Source organism: Martes martes, assembly GCF_963455335.1.
Source record: "Martes martes genome assembly, chromosome: 13".
Classification (NCBI taxonomy): domain Eukaryota; kingdom Metazoa; phylum Chordata; class Mammalia; order Carnivora; family Mustelidae; genus Martes; species Martes martes.
In genome coordinates this window covers 27,647,816-27,675,747 of record NC_137901.1, presented here as the reverse complement: position 1 = coordinate 27,675,747, position 27,932 = coordinate 27,647,816, and the positions used below count along the sequence as shown (strand labels likewise).

The following is a 27,932-nucleotide window of genomic DNA, read 5'->3' as shown; positions in this document are numbered from 1 at the left end:
CATCGCGTTGCTAGTGCCCTCACTCCCAGGGCTTTCTTGCAGCGGGGCCAGTGGGATGGGAGTGGATGTGACGTATACAACTTTTGGATCACGGATAACCCAAAACACAAGCCAACTGACTTAGAGTTTCTGTCTTTCCCGGTGAACAAGCCTGATTTCCACCTTCGGCCTTAAGAGGCATTAACAATGTCGCAGGGGAAGGAGGTGAGGGTGTGAGGGTATGGAGGAACTTGGACCCCAGAACGACCAGGAGAGACAAGCCACCTGCCAACATAAATAGCTCACTTTGGGACTGTCGTATGGGAGAGAAATCACCTTCTGTTTTTTTAATCTATTGTATTTGAGAGCCCCCCCCCCCTTATAACAGATTAGCCTTTATCCTCACTAAAACGTTTCCCTCTAGCCACGGACTGGCTCACCTTTGCCAGCCCCTTACCTGGTTGCTCTTCTGTCCAGCTTTCTGGCAACCTTGCAACAGCTACAAAATTTCTGCCCCTGGAGTAAGATATTTCTATCTGACATTTTGATGTTCTGAGCATGTTGACATGTTTGTCTGGATTGATTTGCTTAATAATTGTACTATTTCCCTTTTATGCAGCTTGGTCATGTAACCATTGTCAGTGATGACTACGTTTGGGAGATGATTATTCTTCTGTGAATAATCACGACTTCAAAACCTGTATGGCCACAGTAAGACAGCTTCATCAAAATGAAAACCCACACTGGGAGCGCCTGGGTGGTACAGTTGGTTAAGCCTCAGACTCTTGATTTTGGCTCAGGTCATGATCTCAGGGTGGTGAGCTTGAGTTCCACTGTGAGACCCACCTCTGAACCCCTTCTCCGGAGCACACTGTCTCCCTCTCTCTCTTTCTCTGGGAAAAAAAAAGAAAAAGAAAAAAAAGAAATGAAAAAAGAAAACCTATACTGGCACATTAAAAATGCAGGAAGGTAAAGAGGGAAGGAAGGAAGGAAGGAAGGAAGGAAGGAAGGAAGGAAGGAAAGAAAGAAGGGAGGGGGGAGGGAGGGAAGGAGGCGGGGAAGGCGGGCACCGTAAGAACAGCAGTTTTTCCAAAGGGACCAGAGGCCATGGAAAGGACCCTTCATCTTCCTCGTGTACTTCTCTGTTTCCTGTCCTGGAAAATCATCCGAGTGGTTCCCCTGTTAGTTTTCCACATGACTAAACCCCACGGGCCTCATCGAATCATAACCAGGCCGCCTGACCACGTCTCCCCAGTTCCTCCCATGCCTGGAGCCCAGTAGGGGTACAGACCTGGGCACACCGCCCATCCCTCCCCTGCCTTCTCCCACAGCCTCACCAGAGAGGTCTCTCCCTGGTGGCCGAGCCTAGCGCGGGGCTGGCCTGGGGTCTTCAGATGCTTACAACATGGACCGGTCCATCGGACTCCTGGCCGTCCTGGTGGGCATCCTCCCGATGGGTGAGTCTGCCACTATTCTCTCTGGCCCACACTCAGAACAGAATAGATGCTCACAAAACGCAGGGACGGTCTTCTCTCCTCGCACCTGGGGCAGCTGGGTTCACCCAGAGCCTCCAGGCCTGCGGAGGGGGAGAGCGGTACACTCCAGGAAGCGGAGGCCATGGAAGTCAGAAGTTCAAGCCCGGGTTTTGCCTTCGGTTTCCAGTGACCTGGGGCAATCCTCTGACTTCTCGGGGCTTCCGTGGCCCCACCTGTAGAAAGGCCCCCTGCTCGCCCCCGCCGTGAGGATCCAGGGAGGTGACAGACAAGCTCGGGAGAGGACAGTCCAGGCTCTGAGGGACTTTGGGGGTTGTGGTCCTCCAAGTGCTGTATGTCTCGATGGGCACAGCCCAGAGTGGAGGGGAGGAGGCACGCGATGGTTTGGGGTAAGGGTGGGGGTGATTTCCCACGGGGCACGGGGCAAGTGAGAGAGGGCACCCTGAGCACCCAGTGGGAACCCCAAGGGCTGAATGGGATTCAGCAGCGGGCTTAAGTGACAACGCCATTGGTCACTCAGCTCAGTGACTTGATGTCCCCAGGAACAGTGTTTTGGTTGGGGACCAACTGCCTGAGAATTTGGGTGGCGAGAGGACCATTCACCTAAATGCAGTTCCTTTGGCTCTTCGCCAGACCTGCAGAAGGAGAGTATCAGGCAGCAGGGCTCGGGAGTCTGCATGTTCAAACGTCTTCTCAGGTCACTTTTTTTTTTTTTAAGATGTATTTGTTTATTTATTTTGGGGAGAGGGGGACAGAGAAACTCCAGCAGACTCTGCGCCGAGCGCACTCAGTCTCACAACCCTGAGATCAGATCTGAGCCAAAAGCAAAAGTGGGACACATAACCAACTGTGCCACCGAGGCCCCGTCTCTCGGGTCATTCTGAGGCATGAGGTAGTTGGGGGCAATCAGGATAAATGACAGAGGCCATCCTCTGAGCTCTGGCCCCTCCCGTGACTGGGCCCCCCGGACTCGGCATCAGTGCCCCCACCAGCGGGGCCAGGGCCATCACGCGCAGCATGGTGACTTCACTGGCATCATGGTGCTCTGAGTTAGTCCATGTTCCTCGTCTGGGGTCCTGTCTCCACGACTGGATGATAAACTCCCACCCTTAGCTCCTTCTCCTTCCTCTGGAGCGGAGCATTCAACACAGGCAGCGTCCTGTGTCCTGACAACACAGGTCAGGTCTGGTCTGGATAATTGCAGCAACCGCCTACAGACGGCTCTTAGAAGAGCTGGGCTCTTTAATTAGAACCGCACGTAAGCAACGGAACTGACTGAGAAAGGAACTACTCTATTCCCTTTTCTCTGATGAGACAACAGAGGCTCAGAGGGACCCCATGAGGGGTGTGGGTGGATATGCGGCTCCAGACCGGGCCCCCACGGCCCCCACCCCATGTTGCCGCCTGTCCCACCACACACCCAGTGGTGGGGGCGACGAGGGGGGAGGCTCTCCTTTCCCAGAGTGACGTAACTCCGCTGACTTTCTGGGATGATTTAGGTTTGGGCCCCACTTAGACAATGGGGGCTGGAGGAGGGGACCCCGCCCGGACCCGGGGCTGGTAAGAGAGCGGTTCAGACATGAGTGTCAACGTAACATACACCTTTGAATCCCGGCTTTGCTATTTACTAGCTGTGTGGCCCTGGGCAGGTGGCCTAACTCCTCAGAGCATCAGTAAAGTGGGGATGCTGGCGCCTGGTGGGGTATTGTGAAGGACGATTAGATCGTGGATAAAAGCCTGCCAGCCCAGTTCTAGGGCTGAGTGATTGTGCAATAAATGACAGGGAAATCTTGCTGAAGTCACATACCCTGGAGAGAGGCGAGGTGGGGGTGGGAGGTGGTTTGGGTTGATTTCTTTCCTCCGGTTGAGGGTCAGCTGCTATGAATCAGTTAAAGACAAAAAGACTTAGAGGAAGCCTGAGCAGTCACGTGTCCCAGAACAAAACCCAAACCACACAAGCACTCCCGCTGTGGGTCAGATTTACCCAGGGAGGCTGAGGCTTCTTGGGGAGATCACTTTTTCTCATGCTGGCAGCGTCTTCACTGCTACCCCGAGAGGTCCAGGATCTAGGTGAGGGGATCCCGCTTTCTGAAACCCCCCTGGAGACGTTTGCCTGTGAGCTGCTCCATGGGACAGCGGGCCTAGACAGGACGATGGAGGACCAGCGTGGTGTTGGCTGCAATGTGGGAACCCTGGGGCTTCCTGAGCCGGTGCCCGAAGTCCCAGTCTCCTCCCCAAACACATCTCTGAGCAGAGGACCGGGGCAAAAGTGAAGTGGGAGGAATTCGTCCAGGAAACCCCCTTCTACCTCTTGTGCCTTTCTCCTTCATACTGATGCCACCCACCCCCCCAGCACCCAGTGCCCTGGGGCAGCCCCAAATCTCCCAGGGGCTCATGCACACTCTCTCTTGTCTTTCCTCTCTGGCTCCCCACGCATCTGCTCCTAGAAAGCTGGAGATGCCAGGGAACAGGCAGGTGGGAAGAACAATGGTCTGGGAGCTCTGACTGCTTGGGTGACCGTGGACAAGGCTGCAGCTGGTCCACAGCCCTCCGAGAAGCAGGTGGAGGTGTCACAGTAGCGATCATCCTCAAGAACTTCTGTGTCAGCCTTGACAAGCAGCTTGTTCACTCTCCACCACAGCTCTACAAGTGAGGACCCTTGTCCCTACTTTAAGGAGGCCCATGGGAGTCAGGTGACTTTTCTGGGGTGTCACAGCCTGGACTGAACCGCTGGAGTCTCCCGAGGGCAAGGCCCACCTTTTCTACCACCTGTGTGCAGTGGTGGTGAGCCCGGAGCACAGCCTGGCTCAGAGGAATTTGGAACCACAGCCAAAAAACAAACCAAAAGGCAAGACAAATCACAGCAGTCGCCCTAGCTCATGGGGGTACAGGGGAGCGCTGGGGGCAGGGGGTGCAGGGAAAGGCCAGGGAGGAGATGGCCTGCTGTCATGGGTCCCGAAGGAAACAAATGGGAGAGTTTCATGAGCCAGGATGCTGCTTCTGCTCCTGATGGCTCCTGTGGCCAGCAGCGTGGGCTGAGAAGTCCTAGCTGGGGCAGAGGAGGACAGGCGGGAAGCAGGGCCCTGAGAAGGCTGAGAGGAACATGGACAGAGATGAGCTAAGTGGGCACTCTGGGGAGAGCACCCCGTGGCCTACACTAGCCCCAGACCACAGTCAGCTGTGACTGCCCCTCTGATCTAAGATGCCAACGTGAGCTACAAAAGGTGCGATGTCAAGGTACCACGTCTTCACCCCTGCTGCATCACCTCGAGATGTATGCCCAGAGCACCTCCCTACCACTGCTCGGTACCCCCACCCCGCTCCCTTGCAGCCACACTCCCTCTGCTGGGCTGGCGGGAGCAGGGGCTAACGTGCATCGAGCATTTGCTGGGCAAGCTACATGTGGCTTCGCTCAACCCTCAAGCCCGTGAGGAAGGTATTAGGTGCCCCATTTGGCAGCAGAGGAACCCAACACCTGGGATATTAAGTAACCTGCCCAAAGATCCCCCAGTAAGTAAGCAAAGGAGCCTAGAACAGTGCCAGGCTCAGACCAGGTGCTCATAAAAGTCAGGGAAAGAATGAGCACAAGTGAGACTGTCCCCCAGGTCCTGCTGTGCCAAAGCTGGAAGGCGGAGCCACCATGGAGTGGCGGTGTACTCGACAGCAAGAAGAGTCTGGGTTTCCTGTTGACCCTGGAGGTTTAACGGTCCCCAGGCAGCGAGGTCAGAGACTCTACAACCAGGGGCCAAGGTTTCAGTCCAAGAGTATCCCCGCCCTTGTGTTAAATATGGGCAAGAGCTGCTGGAGGGAGCGACACATGTCACAAGGTGCTGGGAGCTTGGGTTCCTGCCAAAGCACATGCGTTTGCTCCCCAGGGCAATCCCTGCTGGGACCTCCCACCCTCACCCTGTGTCCAAAGTCTCCGTGTAAGGGGGAGTCCAGGCGCTGGCCTCTTGAAACACCATCCAGCAGGTAAACAGGAAACACAAATCCCCCCCGACAGAAGCCAAGATCTTACGACCGGCTCAAAGCGCCTCTGTGTGCCCGCTCAGCTCCTACAGCAGAAGCCTCCAGGGAGAGGGAGGGGTTGGGGGGAGGCCTACCATTTGTATCACACTTCAGGATGTTTCCAAACTGGGCTGTCATTCTGGGGCAACACAGCACAGGGGACAAAGTAGGAACAGGAACCACGGAAGGGGAAGCCTCGGCTCTGCTCTGGTTGGTCAGATGAACTTGCAACAGTCACGTTGCCTCTCTGAGCCTCTGTCCTCCCTTCTCCAAAAGGGGCTATTGCCAGTCCCTCATGGGGCTGTTATGCACATGAAATGATATGAGGACTGTCTCCCAGTGAGCACCCAAAGCACTGTGTACTCTGGCCCCATTATCTGGGCATGCCCTGTCCCCCGATGCGGACATCCTTGCCTCTGTGGTCTTGCCCACCTGCCGCCTTCACTCAGAGCACCTTCAGTCTATGCCAGGGTTTGGCAAATCCCACTCCGTTCTCAAGGCTCCGCCGAAAGAATGCCTCCTCTCTCCCTCCAAGCATTCCCTGCCTAATATTTGCATACCTCTTCCCCCAGCCCCCACCACCCTCCCCTGCCAGCCTGGTCACCCTCCCTTCTGCCCTATGACAGCAATTCAACAGCGATTACTACGTGGCAAGTGCCTGGTGAGACAGTAACAACACAAATATGACCACAGATCTGCCCTGCAGAGCTTCTGGGTGCCTGGGCAAGACACACGGTTGACTAGTCCATGCCCACATGGAGAAAGTACGTCTTTCAGCCCTGGGGCACAGGGGAAGGATGCCAGACCCAGGCTGGGGGTTTTGGGGAATGCCTCCCTCTGGAGGACAACTCAGCAGAGGCTTGGGGCTGGCTGGGAGGGAGGTGGTGAGTGAAATGTGCCAGGAATCTTGTTCGGACAAAGGAAACATTGTCGGTGTCCCTCAATAGTGGATCTGGCAGGCTGCAGTGTAATTATGTTCACAGATCTGTCTCCCTTTCTGAGTGGTGAGCTCCGGCAGGCTGATAAGCCATCCGATTGATCTTTGTAACCCTGGCTTGTATCCAAGTGCCTGGCTTAGAGTGGGACCGTGTCTGATATGTGTTTGCTCATCGATGAGTGCACAATAGCAAAACCTACCTGGGAGGATCGGCACCTGGCTCCAGGACGCCTGCAAGATGCAGGAGGTCAGAGGAGCATGAGGTTACAGAAGTTGGGAAGTGTAGGGAAACTGAGGCACAGGCTGAGCCTCAAGAGAGGGGAAACACTTTCTGCACCTGGAAGTGCTGAGTAAACCAGCAAAAGCTTCAGAAAGGGTTTCTCAAATTTAAAACCAGGCCCTTTGATTATTAACAACTGAACAAACAAGCTCTTAACTGGAGATAAATGTCATGTCCTCCACTTCGGGTCAAAAGCATAATTCACTTGTCCTGCAGAAACAAGAGTTGGCTTACAAGCACATTGTGTGAAAATAGAACTCGTGGTTTTACCTGATGGCAAGCTTGGCCTAAGCCCAAAGTGTGGTTTTATATGAAGCAGAGCTCACATAACCCAATTCGTACCCCCACGCTGCTAGTGCAGCACACACCTGTGGCGCACACCTGTGCACACCCCTGTGGCACACAGCCATGGCACACACCCGTGGCACACACCCGAGGCATACCTGAGGCACACATCCGAGGCACACACCCGCAGCACACACCTGTGGCACACACCCACAACACACACGGGGCACATACCTGGAGGCCCCAGCTCAGGCAACTATGCTGCAGAGAGAGCACGAAGCAGGCAGTGAAGAAGGGGAGAGGCAGGGGAGGGCCTGGGACTTCCACCAGAGAAGGGAAGGCTTAATGGGTCTATGATAGCCAGGATGGGTCCCAGAAGGGCCCTCACTGCGAGGGAATGTGCGTGCTCCCAAGAACAACGTGGTCATGTGAGTAGTGATAGATGTTGATTCTATACGGGAGGATTGTGATCACCTGTAGATAACTCATCGCCGGGGTAGGCTCCTTGGAGGATGGGTGATCAGCGGCTGCGGGCTGAGGAGATTCCTACCCAAGGCACGACGTATACCCAATAAGTAAAGAGCACTGAACGTGGAGTCAGGAAAGCTGGGTTTCTCCCATCTTCTGTCTGTGTGACTCTGGACCTCCGTTTTCTGAGCTATAATAATATCCCCCTGCCTTTCTCCCCCAGAGTGTCTTGGGGGTCATGTGACAGGATGTATATAAAAGAACCGTGTGAATTACAAAGCTCTCAGGAAATACAAGAGCAGCTATATTATTCCCTCTCAAGATCCCTTTTGGGAACCGCATTTGGGGTTCTAGCTGGGCAGACCTACCAGCCTGTCCTCCCTCCTCAGGGAGACACCACCCCCACCGAGCCTGGTCCTCCGAGGCCCAGCCCTAACATCCCCCCTCACCCACCTGCTCACCCCCTCCCCAAAGCAGCACACGCATGGGACGACAGGGACAGGGGCTCTCCAGGCATCTTGGAGCTGGAGGCAGAGCACAGCTTCCAGAGCTCAGCTCAACCATACTTCAGAGGCCCACAGCACAAGGGGTGAGGAAAGTAAGCCCAGAGCAAGAACACAGCACGAAGATCTACCACTTGTGGGCTCTTAGCTCCCTGTCTGGCTTTGGGAAGCCCTTCCGGGTTGACCTGAATTCTAAAGGGACCTCATCCATCAGCTCAACACATTAAGTTCGGAACCTACCATCCCTCGCTGACGCCTCTTTCCCTTCTGTTAACGGGGAGCGCTGGGCTCCTTGGAGTCAGGCAGTCCTGTCTGAAAGCTGGCTGTGCCTCCTCCTGGCTGTGTGATCTTACTCACTTACTCAACTTCTCCGTGCCTCAGTTTCTTACATGTAACTCGAGGATAACTGTGCTTCCATCTAGGATCGTTTGTGAGAACCAAAAGAGAGACTACAGGAAACTTGCTGAACACAGAGGTGCATAGTAAGTGTTTTTATTTTCACCATCGTGAGAGGGGGGGTGCTTGGGGCTGTGTGGTAACCACGGATCCTGGGGCTTGTCTGCAGCAGGGCAGGGGTTGGGAAAGAGTTTGGGGTTGATGGGCCTGTAGGTGGGACCTCCCCGAATGAAGCAAATACTCCCAGAGATGGGCGGAGAGGGGCCAGGCCCCTTGGGAGTCATGGGAGTCAAGATCCCGGGGGGTGCCTCTCGAGTCACACGGTGGGTTTCTGGGCCTCCACAGGGGAGATGCTTCCTGAAATCCTGGGGTTTCCAGGCCCCCCCGGGGTGCTCCCTGAGTCCTGCGGGTTCCAGGCTCCCCAGCGAGGGGTTCCCCCAGAGTCCGCTGACGCTCCCGGCCGCCCGCAGGTGCGCCGGCGCAGCGCTGGTCCATGCAGGTTCCGGCCGAGGTGAGCGCGGCGGCGGGCGAGGCGGCCGTGCTGCCCTGCACCTTCACGCACCCGCACCGCCACTACGACGGGCCGCTCACGGCCATCTGGCGCGCGGGCGAGGCCTACGCGGGCCCGCAGGTGTTCCGGTGCGCGGCGGCGCGGGGCAGCGAGCTCTGCCAGACGGCGCTGAGCCTGCACGGCCGCTTCCGGCTGCTGGGCAACCCGCGCCGCAACGACCTGTCGCTGCGTGTCGAGCGCCTCGCCCTGGCCGACGATGGCCGCTACTTCTGCCGCGTGGAGTTCGCCGGCGACGTCCACGACCGCTACGAGAGCCGCCACGGCATCCGGCTCCGCGTGACCGGTGAGCGCCGCGCCCTTCCCGCCCGCCTCCGGCCCGCCTTCCCGCCGTGTCCCCGGGGCCTCCGGGCGCCCGCACAGCTTCCTCCACGGGCGTGGAGAGGGGGGCGACGCACAGCACCAGGGCAGGGGGCCGCACACCTGGAGATGGATGCGGGCCGCCCAGGAACTTGCTAAAAGTGCAGAATGCTGGCCCCAAGAAGAACTGAGTGGTGTCCGGGGAATGGGCCCCAGTAGCTCTCAGTCTAGGGGAAGGGACACGAGTTGAACAGTAATGGCAAGGGCCACCGTGGTATGTATGCTTTGTGCACTGAAGGGCACACACAGCCCGCCAGAGAGATGCCCAGGGAGCCACCAGGTGCACAGTACTTTGCTAGACCCTAAAAAAGTGGGAACCAGGGTCCCTGGTCCCTAGAGCAGTGGTTCTCCACTCTGGCTGCGCACTGGAATGAGCTGGGGAACTTTTTAAAATCCTAGCCTTCCCTGCTGTGAGGATCTCATTCTGGGTTCCACTCGGCCCAGCACTTTGCATGCGCCCTTGGGCTGGCTGGGCCGCCTCTCCAAGTGCATGTCAGTTTCTTCCCAGGGCCTGTGCTGCCCTGCCATAGACCCAGACATTCAACTCTAGATCTTGGTGAGGGTGTCTGGGAGTGGGAAGTGCCCTTGAAAGCCTACCAGCAGACAGTCCCCAGCCCTGAGCTACAGCCACAGTAACGACCATTGAGTGAGCATTTGCTATGAGCCAGGCCCCAATCCAAGCACCTCACATGTATTAACTTGCCAAATCTTCTCAACGACCCCATAAGGTAAGTGATCCCCATTTTACGCATGAAGAAACTGAGGCACGGAGCTTCTGAATAACTTGCCCAAGGCCACATCTCTATGGGGACCTTGGCACCGTGGCGCTAGAGCGCCTACTCCCTCCTCTCTGCGCCGCCCGCCCCAAATCTCTTGGTGACTGAAAGGGACTGAGAGGGGTCCCCCCTTTGCCCTCGCCCTTCCCCGCCGCTTCTCTGACCACAGTTCTCTTTCTCCCCCGCCCCCCTCCATCCCGTCGCCCCCCGCAGCCGCCCCGCGGATCGTCAACCTGTCGGTGCTGCCCGGCCCGGCGCACGCCTTCCGCGCGCTCTGCACCGCCGAAGGGGAGCCGCCGCCCGCCCTGGACTGGTCCGGCCCGGCCATGGGCAACGGCTCGGCCGCCGTGCCGGGCCCGGGCCAGGGTCACGGCCACCAGGTGACAGCCGAACTGTCCGCGCTGGCCCACGACGGCCGCTACACGTGCACGGCCTCCAACAGCCTGGGCCGCGCGGAGGCCAGCGTCTACCTGTTCCGATTCCACGGCGCCTCCGCGGCCCCGGCCCTCGCCCTCCCGCTCGGCGCGCTCGGCCTCAAGGCGCTGCTGCTGCTCGGCATTCTGGCCGCCCGCGCTGCAGCCCGCCGCCGCCTAGGTGAGCGCACCCCCGGCAGGGTGGGGGCGAGGGGTGGGCGGGGGCTCTCCGCCCAGGTAAGACCGCCTGGCGACCACCTGGCGGCGGGACTCAGCCCCAACACACTTTGTGCCGCCCCCGCCCCCAGCCCGTGCCTCATCTCGCTTTCTCGAATCTCTCCCTACATAGAGCTCAGGAGGGGGGAACCAGCAGGAGTTCATTTTACACTAAGGAAGCTGAGGTCAGAGGAGTGAAGGAACTTGCCTCTAGCCTAGAGACGCAGAGATAGAGACCCAAAAACCTCAGCTCCCGCCCTTCCCCCCACCCCCCCAAATGACTCCTCCCTGGCCCTTCCACATAGACCTTCCCAAATAGCAGCATTCCCTTGTGTTGCAGTAAGCACCCTGAGGACCTACTGTGTGCTGTGTAGGTGCTCAGAAGGCAGAGATGAATAAGCTGGGCCCTTGAATGGGATGCTGGGGAGTAAGCGAGGGATTGGGATTGCAGTCTGCGGGGAGCAGGGCTGTCCTGGAGCCCAGGTGCCACAGAGGCCTCATTCTTGTGGGACGTCCGGCTAGGCCAGGAGGGACGGCCTTACAAGTACAGGGACGGTTGGATCAGGAACAGGGGCAGGGAGCTGATGGTGTTGGTAGCCCAGGGTTCGGCAGGTGCGGGAGTGTGTGTGTATGAGCCAGCAGGGTGTCCTTGGGACCCGCCGCTCACTGCACGTGGCTCTCGCAGAGCTGGATGGGAAACAGGATCATGCACTAGGCAGGGGCTTCCCAGAGCCCCTCAGACCATCCAGGTCAGCAGCACCCGCCTCACACTCTCCTGGGACGAAATCCAAAATTAGTCACAGCTGCCCCAGCTGTGGCCTTTGCTGTGGCTTCGCCGTCTTGTCTTTTCTTGTCGGTTCTTCAGATCCACCAAGCGTTCTGGGCACCTCGGTCCTCAGAAAGGCGGGTTTTTCTGCTGGGCCGCTCCTCCCTCTGGAATTCTCATCAGTAACTCCCGGTCATCTCTAAGGACACTTCGTACCCCGCTACCTAGTGTTTGTCGCGTGTCCCTTCGGACCACTTTCCGTGGTGGGGTGGAGCGGACAGCAGGGCCTGTGGCCTGAGGCTACCATGGAGATTCATGCCGCCCCCTTCTTTCTCTCTGTCTCTCTCTCTGTCCCTCACACAGAGCACCCAGTCGCCCCGGACACCCCACCACGGTGAGTACCCTGCCTTTGCCCACCCCGGGCTAAGGCCCCACTGGCCCAGGCACTCAGGGTTCTTGGGGCTCGCGGCATAAGGAGAAAGACCAGGCAGAGGGTCAGGGCTGGGGTCTAGGGCTCCATCGGGGTTCTGACCTCCCCCGCAGCCTCCCAAAGTCCTGCTCTTCAGTCTCTCAAGTCCTTTTTGGCCAGACCAGGCCACCGGGGACCTCCCCACCCACCCCTCCCCCAGCACTTACAGTCTGGGCCTCACACTGGCGTGTGAGGTGCTGAAGGGCCATTTTTCCGTCTTACATCCTCACCTAGATGTGATTCCTTGAGGCTGGGTTTCCTCTTGGGCTCCCCAGCATTCTAGAACAAGCAGACTCACACAAAAGCCAGTTTGGGGTACTCATTCTCCCCCAGAGCCGAAGGCTTTGCAAACAAAATGTCGTTAGACGTTCAGAGGGTTTAAGCTAGAACGTGCTGGCCCGGCTGTCCAGGCTCCCCTTTTCTCTCCATGTCTGTTCAAGTGAAGGTCTGCGTGGAAGAAAGACTCCAGTTCACTGACCCCGGGCAGGGTGCCTGGGGGACAGGGGCGTAGGGAGGCAGAACAGGGCTTATTGGACAAGCCCAGGCGTTCCCAACTGTCCCTGTCCGTGCCCTAAAGGCTTGACCAGCCACACAACCGGCCCAGGCCCCTCTCTCTAGCTGCCTGTTCAGCTGTCCCCTACGTTCTTGAGAACCTGTGCAGTGTCCCTCTGTGTTGCTAACTCACGAGCTCACTGAGACACCTAAATCAGAGCTGAGGGCTCAAGCATTTACGGAGAAACTGCCGTGTACCAGACACTGAGTTGGGTGCTCACACTACAGCGAAACCCCCCAGCTTCAGGAAGCTCACATTTTAACGTGGAGAATTTAATAAACACATAAACAAGGTCTTTGTCGATTCTAAAGTATGAGCTGTGAGGAAAGTGAACAGGGCCACGCAGCAGAGCCCCGGGGAGGAAGGCGGCCACTGGGTGGGTCACAGGCTCAGGAGCCACCTGCGAAGGGGCCGATGGGAAGTCACTGAGTGGTGATGGGAAGCACCCGGGGGGCCCCATCCGAACAAGAGTGGGGGCCCGGAGACTTTCCAGGAGGCTGCTGGCCAAGGCGGAGGCTGGCCCGGCTGCTCGGAAGGAGGCGGAGGGGTGGGGCAGACAGAAGGCAGGGCTGAGCAGGGCCCCGGGTGGGCAGCACGAACGAGGGAGGCAGCCAGGGAGCCCTGGTTTGGTGCCGCTGACTGAGATGACGACGACAGGGAGGAGGGGACGCAAGACCTCACAGGTCCGTCTGAGACCGGTGGTAAGACGTCCCGGGGGGGAGGAATCGGGGAGCAGCTGGAACTCAGGAGGCCATGCCTGGCGAGATGAGTGTGGAGGGCGCCAGGCACAAGGATGTCTGTTGATGCCACCGATGAGATCCCCTCCAGAAGACAGTGCCTCTGGGCTCCAGGAGGCCGTCCTCCACACGGAGGCCTCCTCCCTGCTCCGCAGATGCCGCCGCTGCCCTCTCTCCAACCTTAGTCAGTCCCCACACTCTGTTGGGTCTAGGCCGGGCTCCCATTTCAACTCTCCTTCCTGCCCGTTGCCGGGGCATGGTTTGGGCAGTTGGCGTATCCCCATTTGTGCACTGGGGGGTCAACCCACTTTCTCCATCCACAGGCCCCAGGCTCAGGAGTCCAACTATGAGAATTTGAGCCAGATGAGACCTCGGGACCTGCCAGCAGCCACGTGTGTACCATGAGGAGCCCCTTGGCCGCTGGCATCCACTCGTACCTCTTGAGGAGCAGAGGCCAAGGCGGGGCTTGGCTGGGACGGGCCTTCCTGGCTCCCAGCCTCGTGGGCAGCCCGAGACTGGGCGACCTCCCACAAAGGGTGTCAAGACCTTGCTCACAGAGGCTCAGTGGTCTCCTACAATGATGTCTGTCCCAGAGCCCCCATGATATTTATGACAGTGGGACCAGCGTTTTGAGTGTGTGTGTGTGAGCTCCAGCATGAAACTCACAAACTCTCACCCTTTCCTACGTAGAACGTCCTGGTAAGACAGGCCAGACACTGGTCAGAGGGTCTCCCAGGCTTGGACTCGCTGTGTGGACCTGGGTACTCTTTCCACCTCTGGGGGTCTCAGTTCAGCTACTCGTGAGCATGGACAATAGTATCCTTCCCTCCTGGCCACTCGGCCTGTCAAGATCGGAGGAAATAACAGAGGAAAGGGACTTTGGGAAGTACAGAGCCATGTACGGATGGGAGGGGGTCATGGGCTCCTCCTTGGAGGCACCCTCGGGACGTGCGGAGAGTTCTTGGACAAGTGGGGCCCCACACCAGCCTGGCTGAGAACAAGGATTCCAGAGAGCCAGCCTGGGGCCGGGGCTTCTGAGGCTGGGGCTGTGTAAACCTGTGGTCCCAGGAACGTCCACTCAGCTGTGAGGAGAAGCCTGGTACTCCTGCCTCCCAGGATCTCCTCTGTGACTGCCCCCCACACTCTGCCCACCTCTTACCCCATCCGTTGCTCTGCAATGCCCTGAGCTGGGACCCCTGCGGAAAGGAAGTGAAACAACCATCCTCTCCCTGTATCTGGGATCCACTGTCCTCAAGGACCAAATGCTGAGAGGGTGGAGGGGCTGGTCTGGGTTGGATGGCCCCACGGCTATGGCTGCTGCCGCGGTGACCTCTCCCTATGAGCTGCAGGCCCCCCCGCATGGGTGCCCGAAGTCTCCCAGACTGATTTTGTGGGGTGCTACACGTTTTAGCTCCCGCGGTCCTTGGGGCCTGGGTACGGGGGAGGAGGTGTGCTTGAAACCTGGGCAAGCTGGCAAGACCAAGGGGCCATAGGGTTAGGGGACTGAAGAGGCGATGGGGACAGACTTTCTTTCCCTCGGAGCTTTTCCCAAAGCTAGGCTGGAAACCCAGAGCAGGGAAGGGCCCCAGCCGATGCTCTCTGGGGAGGTGGCCTGAAGTTCAGGGATCTTCACAAGGTAAAGAGCAGTGGGTGATGGGGCACCCTTGCTCACCAGAGCCATGGCCAGGGCAAGCAGGTGTCACTAGCTCTGAGTTAACATGGGACCCATCTGGGAGTCTGTTTAAACTGCCAAAAATGCACTGGCATTTGCACTTCCTCGTACAAGGATACGGTGGACATCTCCATGGAGGGTCCCGTGTCACCAGGGAATCAGCGAGGGACACGGGGTGGTGCGTCTTGAAATATCCCCATAGACTTCGAGGCCTGTTTTGCAGCCGAGAAAAAACATGGCAGAGTTATTTGTTAGGGATCTGTTTGGTGCTAGGAATCGGGCCAGGTGTTTGGACAGGAATGAGTAAGGTGTGTATATCAGTCCATCTGGACTCGATTGTGTGGTGCTCACCAACAAGCCCCCTGGTTACAGTGGCTGAGAACAGTCGGGGCTTACTGTCAGCGAAGTGAGGCCCGTCATGACCGGGCATTGGAGCTGTGCTCCTTGCACTTACTCCGGGCCCCGGGCCCCCCAGGATCCACCATCTCTTGTTGTGGCTTGTTGGGTTGGAGATAAAAAGAAAGCACTAGAGGGTCTCCCACTTGAGAGCAGGACTCAGAACTAGCCACGTGAAACCCGACACTGTACCAGGAATCAGGTAACAGAAACAGGGGGAACAGCCCTGAGGGCTCCACAGTAAGACTCCCCAGGATTTCTCGCGTTAGGGAGCGAAAGACCAGTAGGTGGAAAATCATGTAAGGGCAACAGTATGCTGAAGGCACTATGGGAGCACAAAGGATGACTAACCCAGTCCTGGGAAGGCTTCCTGGAGGAGGGGACATGGAGATGGTACTACAAGGGGGAGGATGTAAATTGGAAGGTAAGAACAAAGATGATTCCAAGCAGAAGGGACAGTCTGAGCAAAGGCCGGGTGGTCGGACACGGCATGGTATTGATGCAGCTGAAAGTTGCTGGAACACGAGGGCAGAGGCCAGGTGGCGGGAGTGAGGGCTGCAGCAAGAAGAGCCTCCCACAGGGTGGCCAGCGCTGCCCTCGACAGGGCTGAGAAGCAGAAGGCAGACGGAGCGCCCACGCAGCCCAGCGCGGTGCTGACTTCCTGCAAGGCCCAGGGGGCTGCCTGCACCTGCCCCAGATGCACCACACTCTTGGACTGGGGTTTCCACTCCCCAGTGGAAACCCACTGGGGTTTACCCGAGCAGTGTTTCTGCCATGGTTTCTGGGGGTTCATAAACACCTGGGGAGCTTGCTCACATCCCTATTCTGAGTGCCCCCTGGGCCTCCTAAAAGTGGGCTCTGAGGGTGGGCGCTCGAATTTTAAACAAATGCCCGTGTGATTTGGCCCCAACTTTGTATTACGATCATTTTCGAACTTGCATGCGTGAGCACACACACAGCTGAAAAGATGATCGTCCAGATACCCACCACCTACATTCAACAGTTCCATCATTTTGCCATATTAGCTAATGTGCACACACGCACGTGTGTGTGTGCATGTGTGTGCACATGCACGTGTTTGGCTGAACCGTTCAAGAGTAAACCATTCGACACATCACAGTACTTCAACCACGTCAGCGGCATCTCCAGAGAATGGGAACACGCTCCTCCGTAACTCTAATGCCATTATCACACTGGAGAAAATTAACAGTAACTGAATACTGCCTTACAGGCCACAGTCGTATTTACCCAGTTCTCAAAATGTCTTTTTTAGCTTGTTGTCTCTGGCCAGGGTCCAGGACACAACCACATCACAGACTCAGGGCTCTCCTGAATCCTCTGGGATCACCAGGGGGCCCCTTGTCGATGCCAGTCCTTAAACCCCCAACATTAGATTCTCTTTGAAACTAGAGGCCATGTGTGCGGTGTGGCAACTTGTCACAATATATCATTCTACCCATTACCAGCTTTCTAAGTTACGTTTTTCTTAGTGTGATTTCTGGATGAAAAGACCTGCCAACCAACTTGTGGAAAAACGAGACATGACCACCACATGTAAATTAAATTTGAATCTGGTTTATTTGCAGAATTTTACTTAAACCAATTCTCATTTCTCCCTGTTTCTCAACATTATATAAAAACTCATCCTTTGTACAAGCATGGAAAATGCTGAACAATGAGTAAGAAGTGAATATTGCACATGTAATGACCAAATAAGTCGTGGTTTTTAAAGGCCACACTAGACATGTGGGAAGGAAAGGGTAAAATACAATTAGGAAGTACTTGTTGCCCCATCAGTGATTTTAAGCCATTGAAAGAAAAATAAATGGTAACCTTCAGTGCTCAGACACATAACACCTGTACATTAAAAAATAAAAGTTACAATAAACAACATTCATTCCTTAAGTGATCTCATTACCCCAAAACAGGGTCAGTAGTTTAACTTTATTTTTCAAGTTATTCTCATCAGAAATCAGGAACCTGTCCGGCCTGGAGGAAGCATCGACTATAGCTTCTACAGGACAATTGGTGGCTCTGTAAGGATCACCACGGACCAGAACAAGGTCAGTTATGAGCACCTGGCTGTAAGCCAAGAACTTTATCCAGCTCAACCCAGATTCAAACATAAGACCAGTCTGAGGATACTTTCAAAAAACAAGAAAAAAAGCAACATGTTTGTTTCCAACATCATACTCTGCATTTTGTTTAGTAAGACAAAGTTAGCTGGGCAGAAAAAAATTCAGCTACTACCTCCAAATAAACCATAAACTTGGTCCAAAATGAAGAGCAGTTTTGAAGGATGTGTGCAAAGCCTTGGTAGAAGCCTATCATGCAGACAGGCGAGACCAGTCTTTAGAAGGAAATGACGTTAGACCACAGTCTGGCGTGTGAATTCGTCACGAACTGAATGTGCCAATCATGGGGCTGCTGAGAAGCGATGCCATTCATGGCCCCTGGGGATCGGACTGGGCTGCTGGGTCCTCGCTGCTGTGACTGACCCCCAGGGCAGGGGCCGGGCGGAGGGCACGAACGGAAGCAAGCGTACTCCCCAGACCCTGCACGTGCATGCCTCCGGTTTGTGCCCTTGGAGCCTCATGTGTCTCGAGTCCTGGCCCTGCTACTCATGGACACGGCCCTTTTGGAGTACCACAGGCTAACTTGGGCACTTTTCCCAAAGAGCAGCCCTGTTAGACGTTGGGGGTTAGAGGGCCAACGGAAGGCACTGAGCATTTAGCCTGAAGACTAAGAGGTGGACGGGTGGGGTCAGAGGTGTGATGAGGTCTGGAGATGTTGGAAGATTTGTCTGAAGAATAGGCAAGCAGCCCCGGCCTGGCTTGCTTCAGCCCAACCGTTACCAGTGTTATCAGGACAGTTTTGGCACAACATAAAACAGAACTAGAGATAGCTGGCCACTGGCCACCTGGGCTTGCCCACGAGGGGCGGGACTACTGGCTGGGGTGCGGTGGGGGTAAAGGGCAGAGGAGAGGCAGGAAGGGGGTCAGGCGGGGAGGCTGGAGAAGCGCTGGGGATCCCTGCTGAATGAGAAGTGGGACCAGATGAGCCCTAATGTCCCTTTGTCCTAATGTGACTTTAAAAGTCACGATTCTACAGCATTTGCTTCCTGCTCCCAGAGAAATCATTAACCTTAGTATGAGAATCCCAGTAGAAAACTGTGTATCACCTTCACTCAAAAGGAAGAAAGGGCATGAACACACTGCCTTGGACAGCGTGGACACACTGACTTCAGGCACCGACCGGGAAGAATGGGGTTGGCACCTGGTTCAGGTGAGGTTAGGCTACTCCAGGGGTTCGCCTCAGAGCTGAGCGACTCCGGCAACCCCAGGAAGCAGATGTGACTGAGCCCCAAATAGATGACGAGGTTCTCTGCGCGCCCAGGAGCTTGGGGAACATGCTGGGCAGGTCCTGACTCCTCCGTCAGGCTGAGCAGACACAGCTGCACAACCTCCTGTCAGCGTCTGCACCTCCCAGCTTCCCGCCGTGCTCACTCGTCATGGCTAGGCGTGGGAGCCAGGAGTGGGGAGACCGAGGGTGCCTCTCTGACCATCCTCCGTGTGCTGCAGAGCGCGGGGAGACAGGGAGCAGCAGCAGGGCAGGTGCCTGTCGTCAGCCAGGAAGCTGCGAGACGTCCCTGTCTGAAGCAGGTGGCGCCGGGGCAGGTGCGGGAGGCCTGGGTCCCGCAGGATCCCGACAGCCGCGCACAGCACGGGGAACCATCTCCGAAACCGGCCCTGCGCGCTGGGGAGGCCGACTACTTTGGGCAGCAAAGGCGCATTAGCCCCGAAAGCCAAGCAGGAGGCTGGTCTATTCTGCACCAGGAGGCCACAGCAGTGTTGCCACCTTCTGACCTGTCTTCAAAGCACTTTCTCGGCCCAGAGCTGCTCCGAGGAGGCTCCTTGGTGAGCTGAGCTCCCACTGTTGCTAAGCCCGCACGAATCAGGGAGGAGACACTTTCACAGACCACCTCTGATAATCAAGTTCCAGTGTCAGATAAAACAGAGGACATCGGGCATAAAAGTGCATCAACTGTAACTGAAATATTTGACAAGACAGCGTGAGGTCCCTAAAATTCATATTCTTGCCAACTACAACAAGAGATTGATTTTATTTTTTGTAATTTTTACAGACCAACCACATTATAAATATTACAAACCTTCAAAAATTAATAGGTTAATCATAATTTTCTTTAAAATGTACATACTGTCACTCAAAATTTTCACATTCTAGGGTATCAATAATTACAGCTTCCTCAGAGAAAAGAGCACAAAAAGCCCGTCCTGTCATAAAATCTGTGTGGCCAAATCGGCCACAGAACTGCTCTCAGCCTCTAACACTTTCTGACACAGCACGGGGAAGCTGCCTGATGTTGAAAATGGAGACACGCAAAAGCCAGGCTAGCTCTGTGACGTGCCCTTCTGAGACAGCCAGCCTGTGACCTACACACATGGGGACTGTCTCTGTGAGGCAGAAGTGCTCTGTCCGACTGGGGAAGTCTGAAATGAGGAACAGCTCCTGCACACTTCCATATGTTGGGGGAAGCACGCTAAGGACATCTGAAAAGAGATTATCACTCGGTTAACCTAGATCCCTACCCCCTGCTAAGAGCTCTCAGTTCAGGTACTTTTAGGTAAATAACCTTGAGTTATAAGTAACCCATGAACAGAAGACCTATTATGCAAGCTGAACAAACAAAATCAATTCTGAGCCAAGAGAATTAGGAAGACAAAAGTCAAACTGTTCATTCCAGGGGGGAAATGACGAGCGCAAGAAGCTGGCGACAGAACAAGGCCACGCCACAGACAGGCACTGGTAATGAGTGAACTGTTACCAACAACAGAGGGCACAGGCTACAGGGAAAAGCCAAGTTTCCATGGACAAGTGCTTCAGCAGGTGTGTGAACTTCATCTGAGTTTAAACGTGGATGAAGAAACACGCAGGGACCAGAGTGTCAAGCTCTGACTCCCTCTCTCTCTCTCTAGAGAGCAAGGCCTTCCGATTTCAAGCCTGGTGTCTAACAAGAGTTGCGAACTCTGATGTCTACAGGGACAGAGGAAGTGACGTGAAAGAGGGCATGGGCCGGGGTAGGCTCCACAGGGATTACATCTACAGTGAGCACACTCTCTCCCCCATGAGAGTCACACAAAACACGCAGCCAGCGTGCCACCTCAGTTGGCGGGACGTCTCCTTCCCCAAGAGGACCATGGCTGGATGGAAATGGACTTGTCACCATCTCTACTGTCCACTACAATCAGGATCAAGTGGCCCCATTTCAGATAATGACTCACTTTAATTCAGCATTCTCTCCATTCTGAGGGAAGTCCTACTTGTAAGCTGGTGTATATCCCCCCATGGGAGAAATGCAGAAATTTTCAAAGCTTCTTTTACCCCGAAGGAGCAAAAATGGGATTCAAAAGTGAGGGTTCTACATGATTCCCAAATTGGTGAGATCTGGCACAGCAGTCTTGAGATTTAAATAAAACAGGGAAGACAGAAATGGAGACACAAGAGCCCCATGCGGACTCCTGGGAGGTGACTGGGGATCCAGCTGCTGAGAGTGGTTCTGTGCCCAAGTGGGACTCGAGAAGTTACTCCTGTCGGGTGAACATCAACACTAAAAGGGCCCCAGGAGGTTTCAAGAATGAAGAACACACGAACACACACACACACACACACACACACACACACACACACACACGTGCATGTACAACAGAAGTATCTAGTGCCTCCCGACTTGCATCTCAGTCAACTAACTCATTGGCCAAACTGAGCTCTGCAGTGAGACTGAGCGAAGTTACTTGTGCAACAGCAAAGTTAAATGTAAACATAAACAGCAACAGGGTTTCTTGAGATACTTGGTGTTACTATCGTATGTTGTCCAAGTAATGCACTTCCGGATAGAGACCATTAACGAGAAGAGCCAGGAAGCTTTTCCCATCTTGGAGGCAATGGCCAGGATGCTTTATGAATTGTGCAGCCTGTGAGATCTGATCCTGGTAGTCAACATACTGCTTGCTTGATGGCAAGGATTCAAGCGCGGTCAGAGCCTAAAAGACACAAGAGTGTTAACCGCATAGACGCATGTTAACGCGACTCCCACAGGGGCAGCACAAGTGCCATTACCTGGTACAACTGTGAGCCCCCTGAAGGCCTACACAACTAGGAGTAGAAGTCCCAGAGGCAGGCACCGACTAACCACGGTGGAAGGAAGCCAGCAATTCAAGTATGTCTGGCTTCGGCCACCTTCCACCACATCCAGCCCTCCATCCTCCTCCTGGCCTGTGCTGTTTCCCAACCATTCCCCACAGAGAGCCCCTGCGGCAGGCAGGCTGGCTACTGCCTGGTCCTCCTTCACGCCGTTGCAAGCAGAGCCCTCCCCACCAGACCACCTGCTGCCCCTCCTCCTTCCCAGAGTCCGAACCAGAAATCCCAAGGGCCAATGGCCTGTGCAATGTTTGATTTGCCGTTGGGTTTGCTCTTAGGTTGTAAAATCATGTCATATTAAACGAACTGTATGAAATCCAAAAGAAACGAGCGTCTAAGTGCTGCTGAGGATAAACAATAAGGTGGTTCTATCGGTCAATAAAGCACAGATCAAGTTCCTCTGGCTCTGCCTGCCAGAAACAAGCACACAGGTGCTCCCATGCCCCTCTTTACATTCTTTAATTCCATAATTTTAAAATTTCTTTCCTTCATAGTGGGAGAAGAGAAAAAGACTATATTTGGAGAAAACAAAATTGGAAAAATATACAAGTTCCTCCACACCCAGGATGCTGACTGTGGCCATAAAGATCCCCCATGTCCTCCCTCAGCTATGGGGACTGCTGTGCCAGAGAACAGAGATTAAATGGTGGAATTTGCTTGGCTCAGTAAACAAGGAGGGAGATTTCGAGGATGGTAAATGAACGGGCAGCTTAGAAATAAGTGGCCAGGGGGTCGAACACAGAAGTCACAGAGTGGAAAATAAACTGGAGAGATTTAGGTACCAACGAACTGCTGTGTGAAGAGAGTTCAACCTAAGAACAGGGATCAATGGGGACAGGTGGCAGTTGTCGCTCTAACGGCATGCCCGCAGACAGGCAAGGCTCGGGGCCCCGCTAGCCACAGGACAGCATTAGATGGCTCAAATACACCCGGAAACGCGTCATGCTGACTTCACAACCGGCCCTCGGGAGATCACCCACCCACCTGTGGCAGTTCAGCCTGGCTCACAGACGGCTTTAGGGACTCAGATAGCAGTTGGGTCAGTCCAGGTAGTGCATAGGCCTATTATTATATAGACCGAGAAGCCTGTGAAGCCCCTGCTGACTGGACGGCTGGACACCTGCTCTCAGGAGTTAAGACATCACCCGGCACCTGGCTAGCTTGGACACTGCAAGGCCGCAGACAAGGAGCTGGGGGTTCAGGCGCTTACTGTTCCCCCAGAGGCCTGCAGAGCGCGAAGGGGGTAAGACTGAGCCACCGACGGGACGCCTGGGTGGCTCAGTTGGTTAAGCAGCTGCCTTCGGCTCAGGTCATGATCCCAGCGCCCTGGGATCGAGTCCCACATCGGGCTCCTTGCTCAGCAGGGGTCCTGCTTCTCCCTTTGCCTGCCACTCTGTCTGCTTGTGCTCACTCTCGCTCCTCTCTCTCTCTCTCTGACAAATAAATAAATAAATAAATCTTAAAAAAAAAAAAAAAAAAAAAAAAAAGACTGAGCCACCGAGTGAGCCCCGGCCCAGCACTCACAAGTTAGCACACCCGCCCCTCTCCGCTCCCCTTCCCTATCACACAACCAGGAGAGAAACCGTCCCTATTGTCCAGGCTGGTTACAAGGTTACAAGGTTCTAGCAAGTGAGCGAACACATACCAGGGCCTGCCACGCAGTGAGGACTCATGAATGCAAGCCATCATTTTATCTGAGACACCTCTGTATGCACTCCGCCAGCCCGTTTCCAGGTCAAAACAGTTACAGGAATGGGACCACTGCCTTGGGGCCTTCAGTGGTTTAGAATAAACTACCATCATAGCTGCCGTTCTGTCCCTGTTTGGTCATTCCAACAGCAGCTAGCCGTGGTCAGCCTCAAGACTCACAAAACAGGACCTGCTTCCTTGGTTCCCAGTGAAAGCTCAGCTAACCTCACTAGTCTCCGCTGCGGCCCCAGCTTCTGTGCCAGTGCCCAGCCCCCAGCAAGGTGGCCAGTGAGCACAGCCATGTTCATCAGAACCCAATCGGATCCCGGACCCGCTTGCCTGCCCACGGCCTTGCTTCTGCTAGGGTGGCAGAGACGGTGCTCACAGCAAGTGCCTACAAAGGTGGTTTAAAATCTGAGGCAGGCACATGCAGTAACCATTTCCCAGCACGCAAAGCACACCAAAGAGCTACTCTGGAAAATCACATCCTCGTGTTGTTGTCATGTGTAAAGACCAGCACTGCCCCCTCCCCGCCTCCTGGGCAGGCCGGCTGAAGGACTCCTACCCCGGAGCTAAAAGCTGTTTTTACTGACCTGCTGAGCTTTTGGGGTCAGATGTAATTCCGTGCCAGGCTTCAAACGGATCTGATCCTCGGAAGGAACCTGAACCGAAAGGAAGGCGGCCATGCCTCGAGCAACTACTCGGAACCTTAGGTGTCAGGGAGAAGTCAGAAGTAAATGACTATTAAAGGAAATATTTCACAAACAAATACATTTTCTCTTTAAAAATAAGACAAACACATTTCAGACCTAATGTTGTTGTTAGCCTTTGCAGGCAAATCTTTAAAAAGATCAAGAAGGAACATTAATTTTCCTTCCATTATCACTGCCCAACAAGGTAAGCAACATTCAGACTCAAGAAGAAAAGTGCTGTAAGCATGTAGAAATAACTGGAACTCTCAGACGCTGCTGGTGTGAATGTGAGAGATGGGGTAGGAAAATAGGTTTAGGCAGCGGCTCAGTAACAGAGTGACCACGGGACCCAGCAATTCCACCCACGGGCATATGCCCAAAAGAACAGAAAACAGGTGTTCTAACAAACATTTGTAAATGAATTTCATAGTAACACTATTTACAACAGCCAGAAAGTGTAAACGACCCAAATGCCTATCAACTGATGAATGGATAAACAAAATGTGGGACATCATACAGCGGAATATTACTCAGCCGTTAAAAGGAGTGGGGTACAGTTACATGATAAAACACAGGTGAGTCTTGAAACTTCATGCTAAGTCATAGAAGCCAGACACAAGGTCACATACTATATGATTCCATTTATATGAAATGTCCAGAGTAGAGTCAATAAAGTCGGCAAGTCAACTAGTGGCTGTCAGAGATGCAGGGGACCGGGGTCTAGAGAGTAACTATTTCGAGGGTGTAAGATTTCCTGTTGGGGTGACAGAAACATTCTGGAAAGAGACAGTGGTGACAGCTGCAACACCGTGTATGTACTAAATGCTACTGAATTGCACATTTTAAAAGAGTTGCCATCATAATTTTATGTTACCTGTAGTCTACCACAATTTAAGTGAATCAAAATCATATACTCCTGCTAAATTCTATCACAAACAAAGAGACATGGTGTCAACCAGTTTGGACTGAGTGATTCCCAAAGTTGCAACAGGAGGATGGGCTATTCCATAAGAATGCTGACATGAGAATCCTAGGAGAATTCTTTTCAACACTGATAAGGGCTTGGAAAGAAAACCATTATGCAAATAAGTGAGATAAAAGGGAGGCGAGTGGCAAATTCTTTCATGCTCCGGAATTTCTTAGCAACAAAAACTTAGACTTGTTTCTCATTATTTACCCTTCTTATCAGTTAACTTCAACTCATCCTGACTTACAGTTCTAGGAGACTGAGTGCCTCGTGGGACCTGGGGGACCTGACAAAGTATGCAGTGAGGAAGCTAATTGAGTATTTTAACCTAACCTTGCACACCGTCACTGGCTCAAAATCAGGCAGAAATCGCAGTGTGGTCAGGTTACAAAGTCAAAACACAACAAGAGATACACCTAAGAAAACATTTTTTAGATGTGAAAACAAAGTTGTTTCAAAATGAGAAAAAAAATAAACATGTTTTTAATAAATATAAAAATGTAATCAGGTGCTGATTTCACCCCCTTAATCTATGGGGGAACCCTAGCCCTTAAAAGTCAAGAAAACCTACTGAAGCATCACAATCCCTGAGCAGGACCAGATGCCGAGGCCCATTTCGGAGAGCGGTGGCAGGTGCCTCCTTACCTGTTAGACAGGGGCGACTTCCGGCCCAGCCCGATTGCCCCCAGAATCCCAGAGCCAAGCCTCTCCTCGGCCAGCAGGCTCAGCCTGCTCTGAAGCATGAGCAGAACTCGAACGACCGATTCTGTCAAGACCGAATCACACTGCTCCGTCTGCATCAGGGAGAGCTGCAGGACTTGGTGCCACCACAAAAACAGCTTGGCCTCTTCCTGCGAGGAGCTGGGGGGCAGGAGGAGGGCCCGGAGGAAAACAAAATTAGGAGCGCGGTCTTTCTATTTAACTGAAAGTCCGCACTTGAATTTTAAGTATAGGGCACATTCAGTACTTTAAAAGGCTGGGCTAACAGTGAGTGTGATACACAGCTACAGGCCTACGAACCTCGGATACACCTGTTCCAACCACTTGCTTAAGATGAGCAGCACTTTCATTTCGTTCCTCAGCGTCTGCTCGCTGTTTAAACACTGAAGTAAGTAGACATACAGAGTCAGGTAACTGCCGAGGGACAGGCACTCCTGCAGAAATTCTTCTATGGTGAGCTCAGGAACTTGAAGGGACACCAGAATGGGGCCCCATCCTAAATTCTGATTGAGGGAACCTAAGAAAAGAACATCAAGACGAGACAGCAAGATTAAAACAGGAATCAAATTATTTAACTGCTGTCAGGAGTCTTTTCGCTTTAGGCTTCATGTCAAGCCCACGGAGGGCCCCGGAGGCCACCGAAGGGAAGCGCGGCAGCAGCTTACACTGGAAAGTCCCCGTGCTGAGGACCCATGCCCCCACTAGCCACTACGGAGGGCCCAAATCAGAACTCCGTGTTCTCAGAGTCTCCTTTCTTGTCTTTTTATGGTCATTAAAATCGCAGGTAGACACTGCCTGTCCAGTCATCTAAGATTCTTAACTTCATCTAATACCTTTTAAGTATGTTATGAAAATTTATGCTTTTCCAAGGAAAATTATTATTCTATCCTACTGAAGTATTTCCCCTTTTCAAAGCTTTGTTGGACTCATCCCTTAATAGAAATCAATTGAAAAAAAATTTTTTTTTATTTTAGTAACATGAATGAATTTGAAGCAAGAGTGTTATCCTAATGATTCTCAAGTCTTTGAGGGGAATGACGGTGGGGAGACAGTGACATGCACAGTACCTTCCATGGGGGGATATGGGAACAGGTCATGGGTTTGCCAAGAAAAGGCAGGGGTAGGTTATGGGCACCTCGGCATCTTTGCTCTAACACCCTTCTTTCTCTCCCACTGTGTGCACAATCATGTGTCAGGGTATGAGTTGAGTTTTGCTAATCCAAGCCATTCTTCTTAACCAGACCACATTGTTTCCAGAATCAGAGTTTAGAGGGAGGTTAGGGAATAAGAAAGATTTTTAAAAGGCAGGGGTGGGGTGGGGATTGAGCTCTTTGTAATAGTTTAAAAGATGTGACACTACTGGGTATATATCCTAAAGATACAAACGTGGTGCTCCGAAGGGGCATGTGCACCCGAATGTCTATAGCAGCAATGTCCACAATAGCCAAACTGTGGAAAGAACCTAGATGTCCATCAACAGATGAATGGATAAAGAAGATGTGGTATATATACACAATGGAATACTATGCAGCCATCAAAAGAAATGAAATCTTGCCATTTGCAACGACGTGGATGGAACTAGAGGGTATTATGCTTAGCGAAATAAGTCAATCGGAGAAAGACAACTATCATATGATCTCTTTGATATGAGGAAGTGGAGATGCAATGTGGGGGGGTTGGGGGGAGGTAGGAAAAGAAAAAATGAAAAGATGGGATTGGGAGGGAGACAAACCATAAAAGACTCAATCTCAAAAAACAGACTGAGGGTTGCTGGGGGGAGGGGGGATGGGAGAGGGTGGTGGGGATATGGACATTGGGGAGAGTATGTGCTATGATGAGTGCTATGAAATGCGTAAACCTAGCGATTCACAGACCTGTACCCCTGGGGATAAAAATACATTGTATGTTTATTAAAATTAAAAAAAAAAAGATGGGACAAAAAGCAAGAAAAGACTTACATGAAAACTCATTTTAACAAGTGACAAAAATAGAGAAAAAGAACACAGCCGGTCTTAATAAAAAGATTCTAGTTTATAGCATTTGAAGAGCGTGGCCAGGCCTACAGCTTACACAATGTGCCCACCATAAATGGGCTGGTCTGACGTCCCAAACCACCGTAAAGTGAACTAGGGGTTCCCTCCACGGAACCATGGTTGTACCGACAGACATGGGCCACAGGTTCTCACGCTAACTGCAGATCTTTGCAAACAAAACAAAATACATACTCAAGTATTAGCTACTTTAACAAGGAAATCTGTGTGGCGCTACTACCCACTTGCCGGTGGCGGGGGGGGGTGTCAGGAAAGGGACCTCCTTCTGACAAAGCTTCACTCTCCCCTGGAAAGGACCCACCAAAAGAGAGCTTCGTAC

At 53.7% G+C, this 27,932-nt stretch overlaps 2 protein-coding genes across 3 annotated transcripts in view; one reads left to right on the top strand and one right to left on the bottom strand.

Moving 5' to 3' along the window:
- Positions 1 to 1,384: 1,384 nt before the first annotated feature.
- Positions 1,385 to 13,612, top strand: SIGLEC15 (sialic acid binding Ig like lectin 15; the record flags this gene model as incomplete). Its single annotated transcript, XM_080821605.1, has 6 exons — positions 1,385 to 1,436; positions 8,376 to 8,435; positions 8,820 to 9,203; positions 10,267 to 10,647; positions 11,812 to 11,842; positions 13,531 to 13,612. The coding sequence occupies 6 exons, from the start codon at positions 1,385 to 1,387 to the stop codon at positions 13,610 to 13,612; spliced, it is 990 nt and encodes a 329-aa protein (XP_080677731.1).
- Positions 13,613 to 16,828: 3,216 nt separating this feature from the next.
- Positions 16,829 to 27,932, bottom strand: part of EPG5 (ectopic P-granules 5 autophagy tethering factor) — a 104,980-nt gene continuing 93,876 nt past the window's right edge. For both annotated transcript variants that reach the window (XM_080821012.1, XM_080821013.1), the window contains exons 41-44: positions 25,863 to 26,079; positions 25,488 to 25,703; positions 23,777 to 23,891; positions 16,829 to 21,337 (exon numbers count right to left, since the gene is read on the bottom strand). In XM_080821012.1, coding sequence (XP_080677138.1) covers positions 21,155 to 21,337; positions 23,777 to 23,891; positions 25,488 to 25,703; positions 25,863 to 26,079 — 731 coding nt within the window. In that variant the 3' untranslated portion in view covers positions 16,829 to 21,154. The remainder of the gene's footprint in view (positions 21,338 to 23,776; positions 23,892 to 25,487; positions 25,704 to 25,862; positions 26,080 to 27,932) is intronic.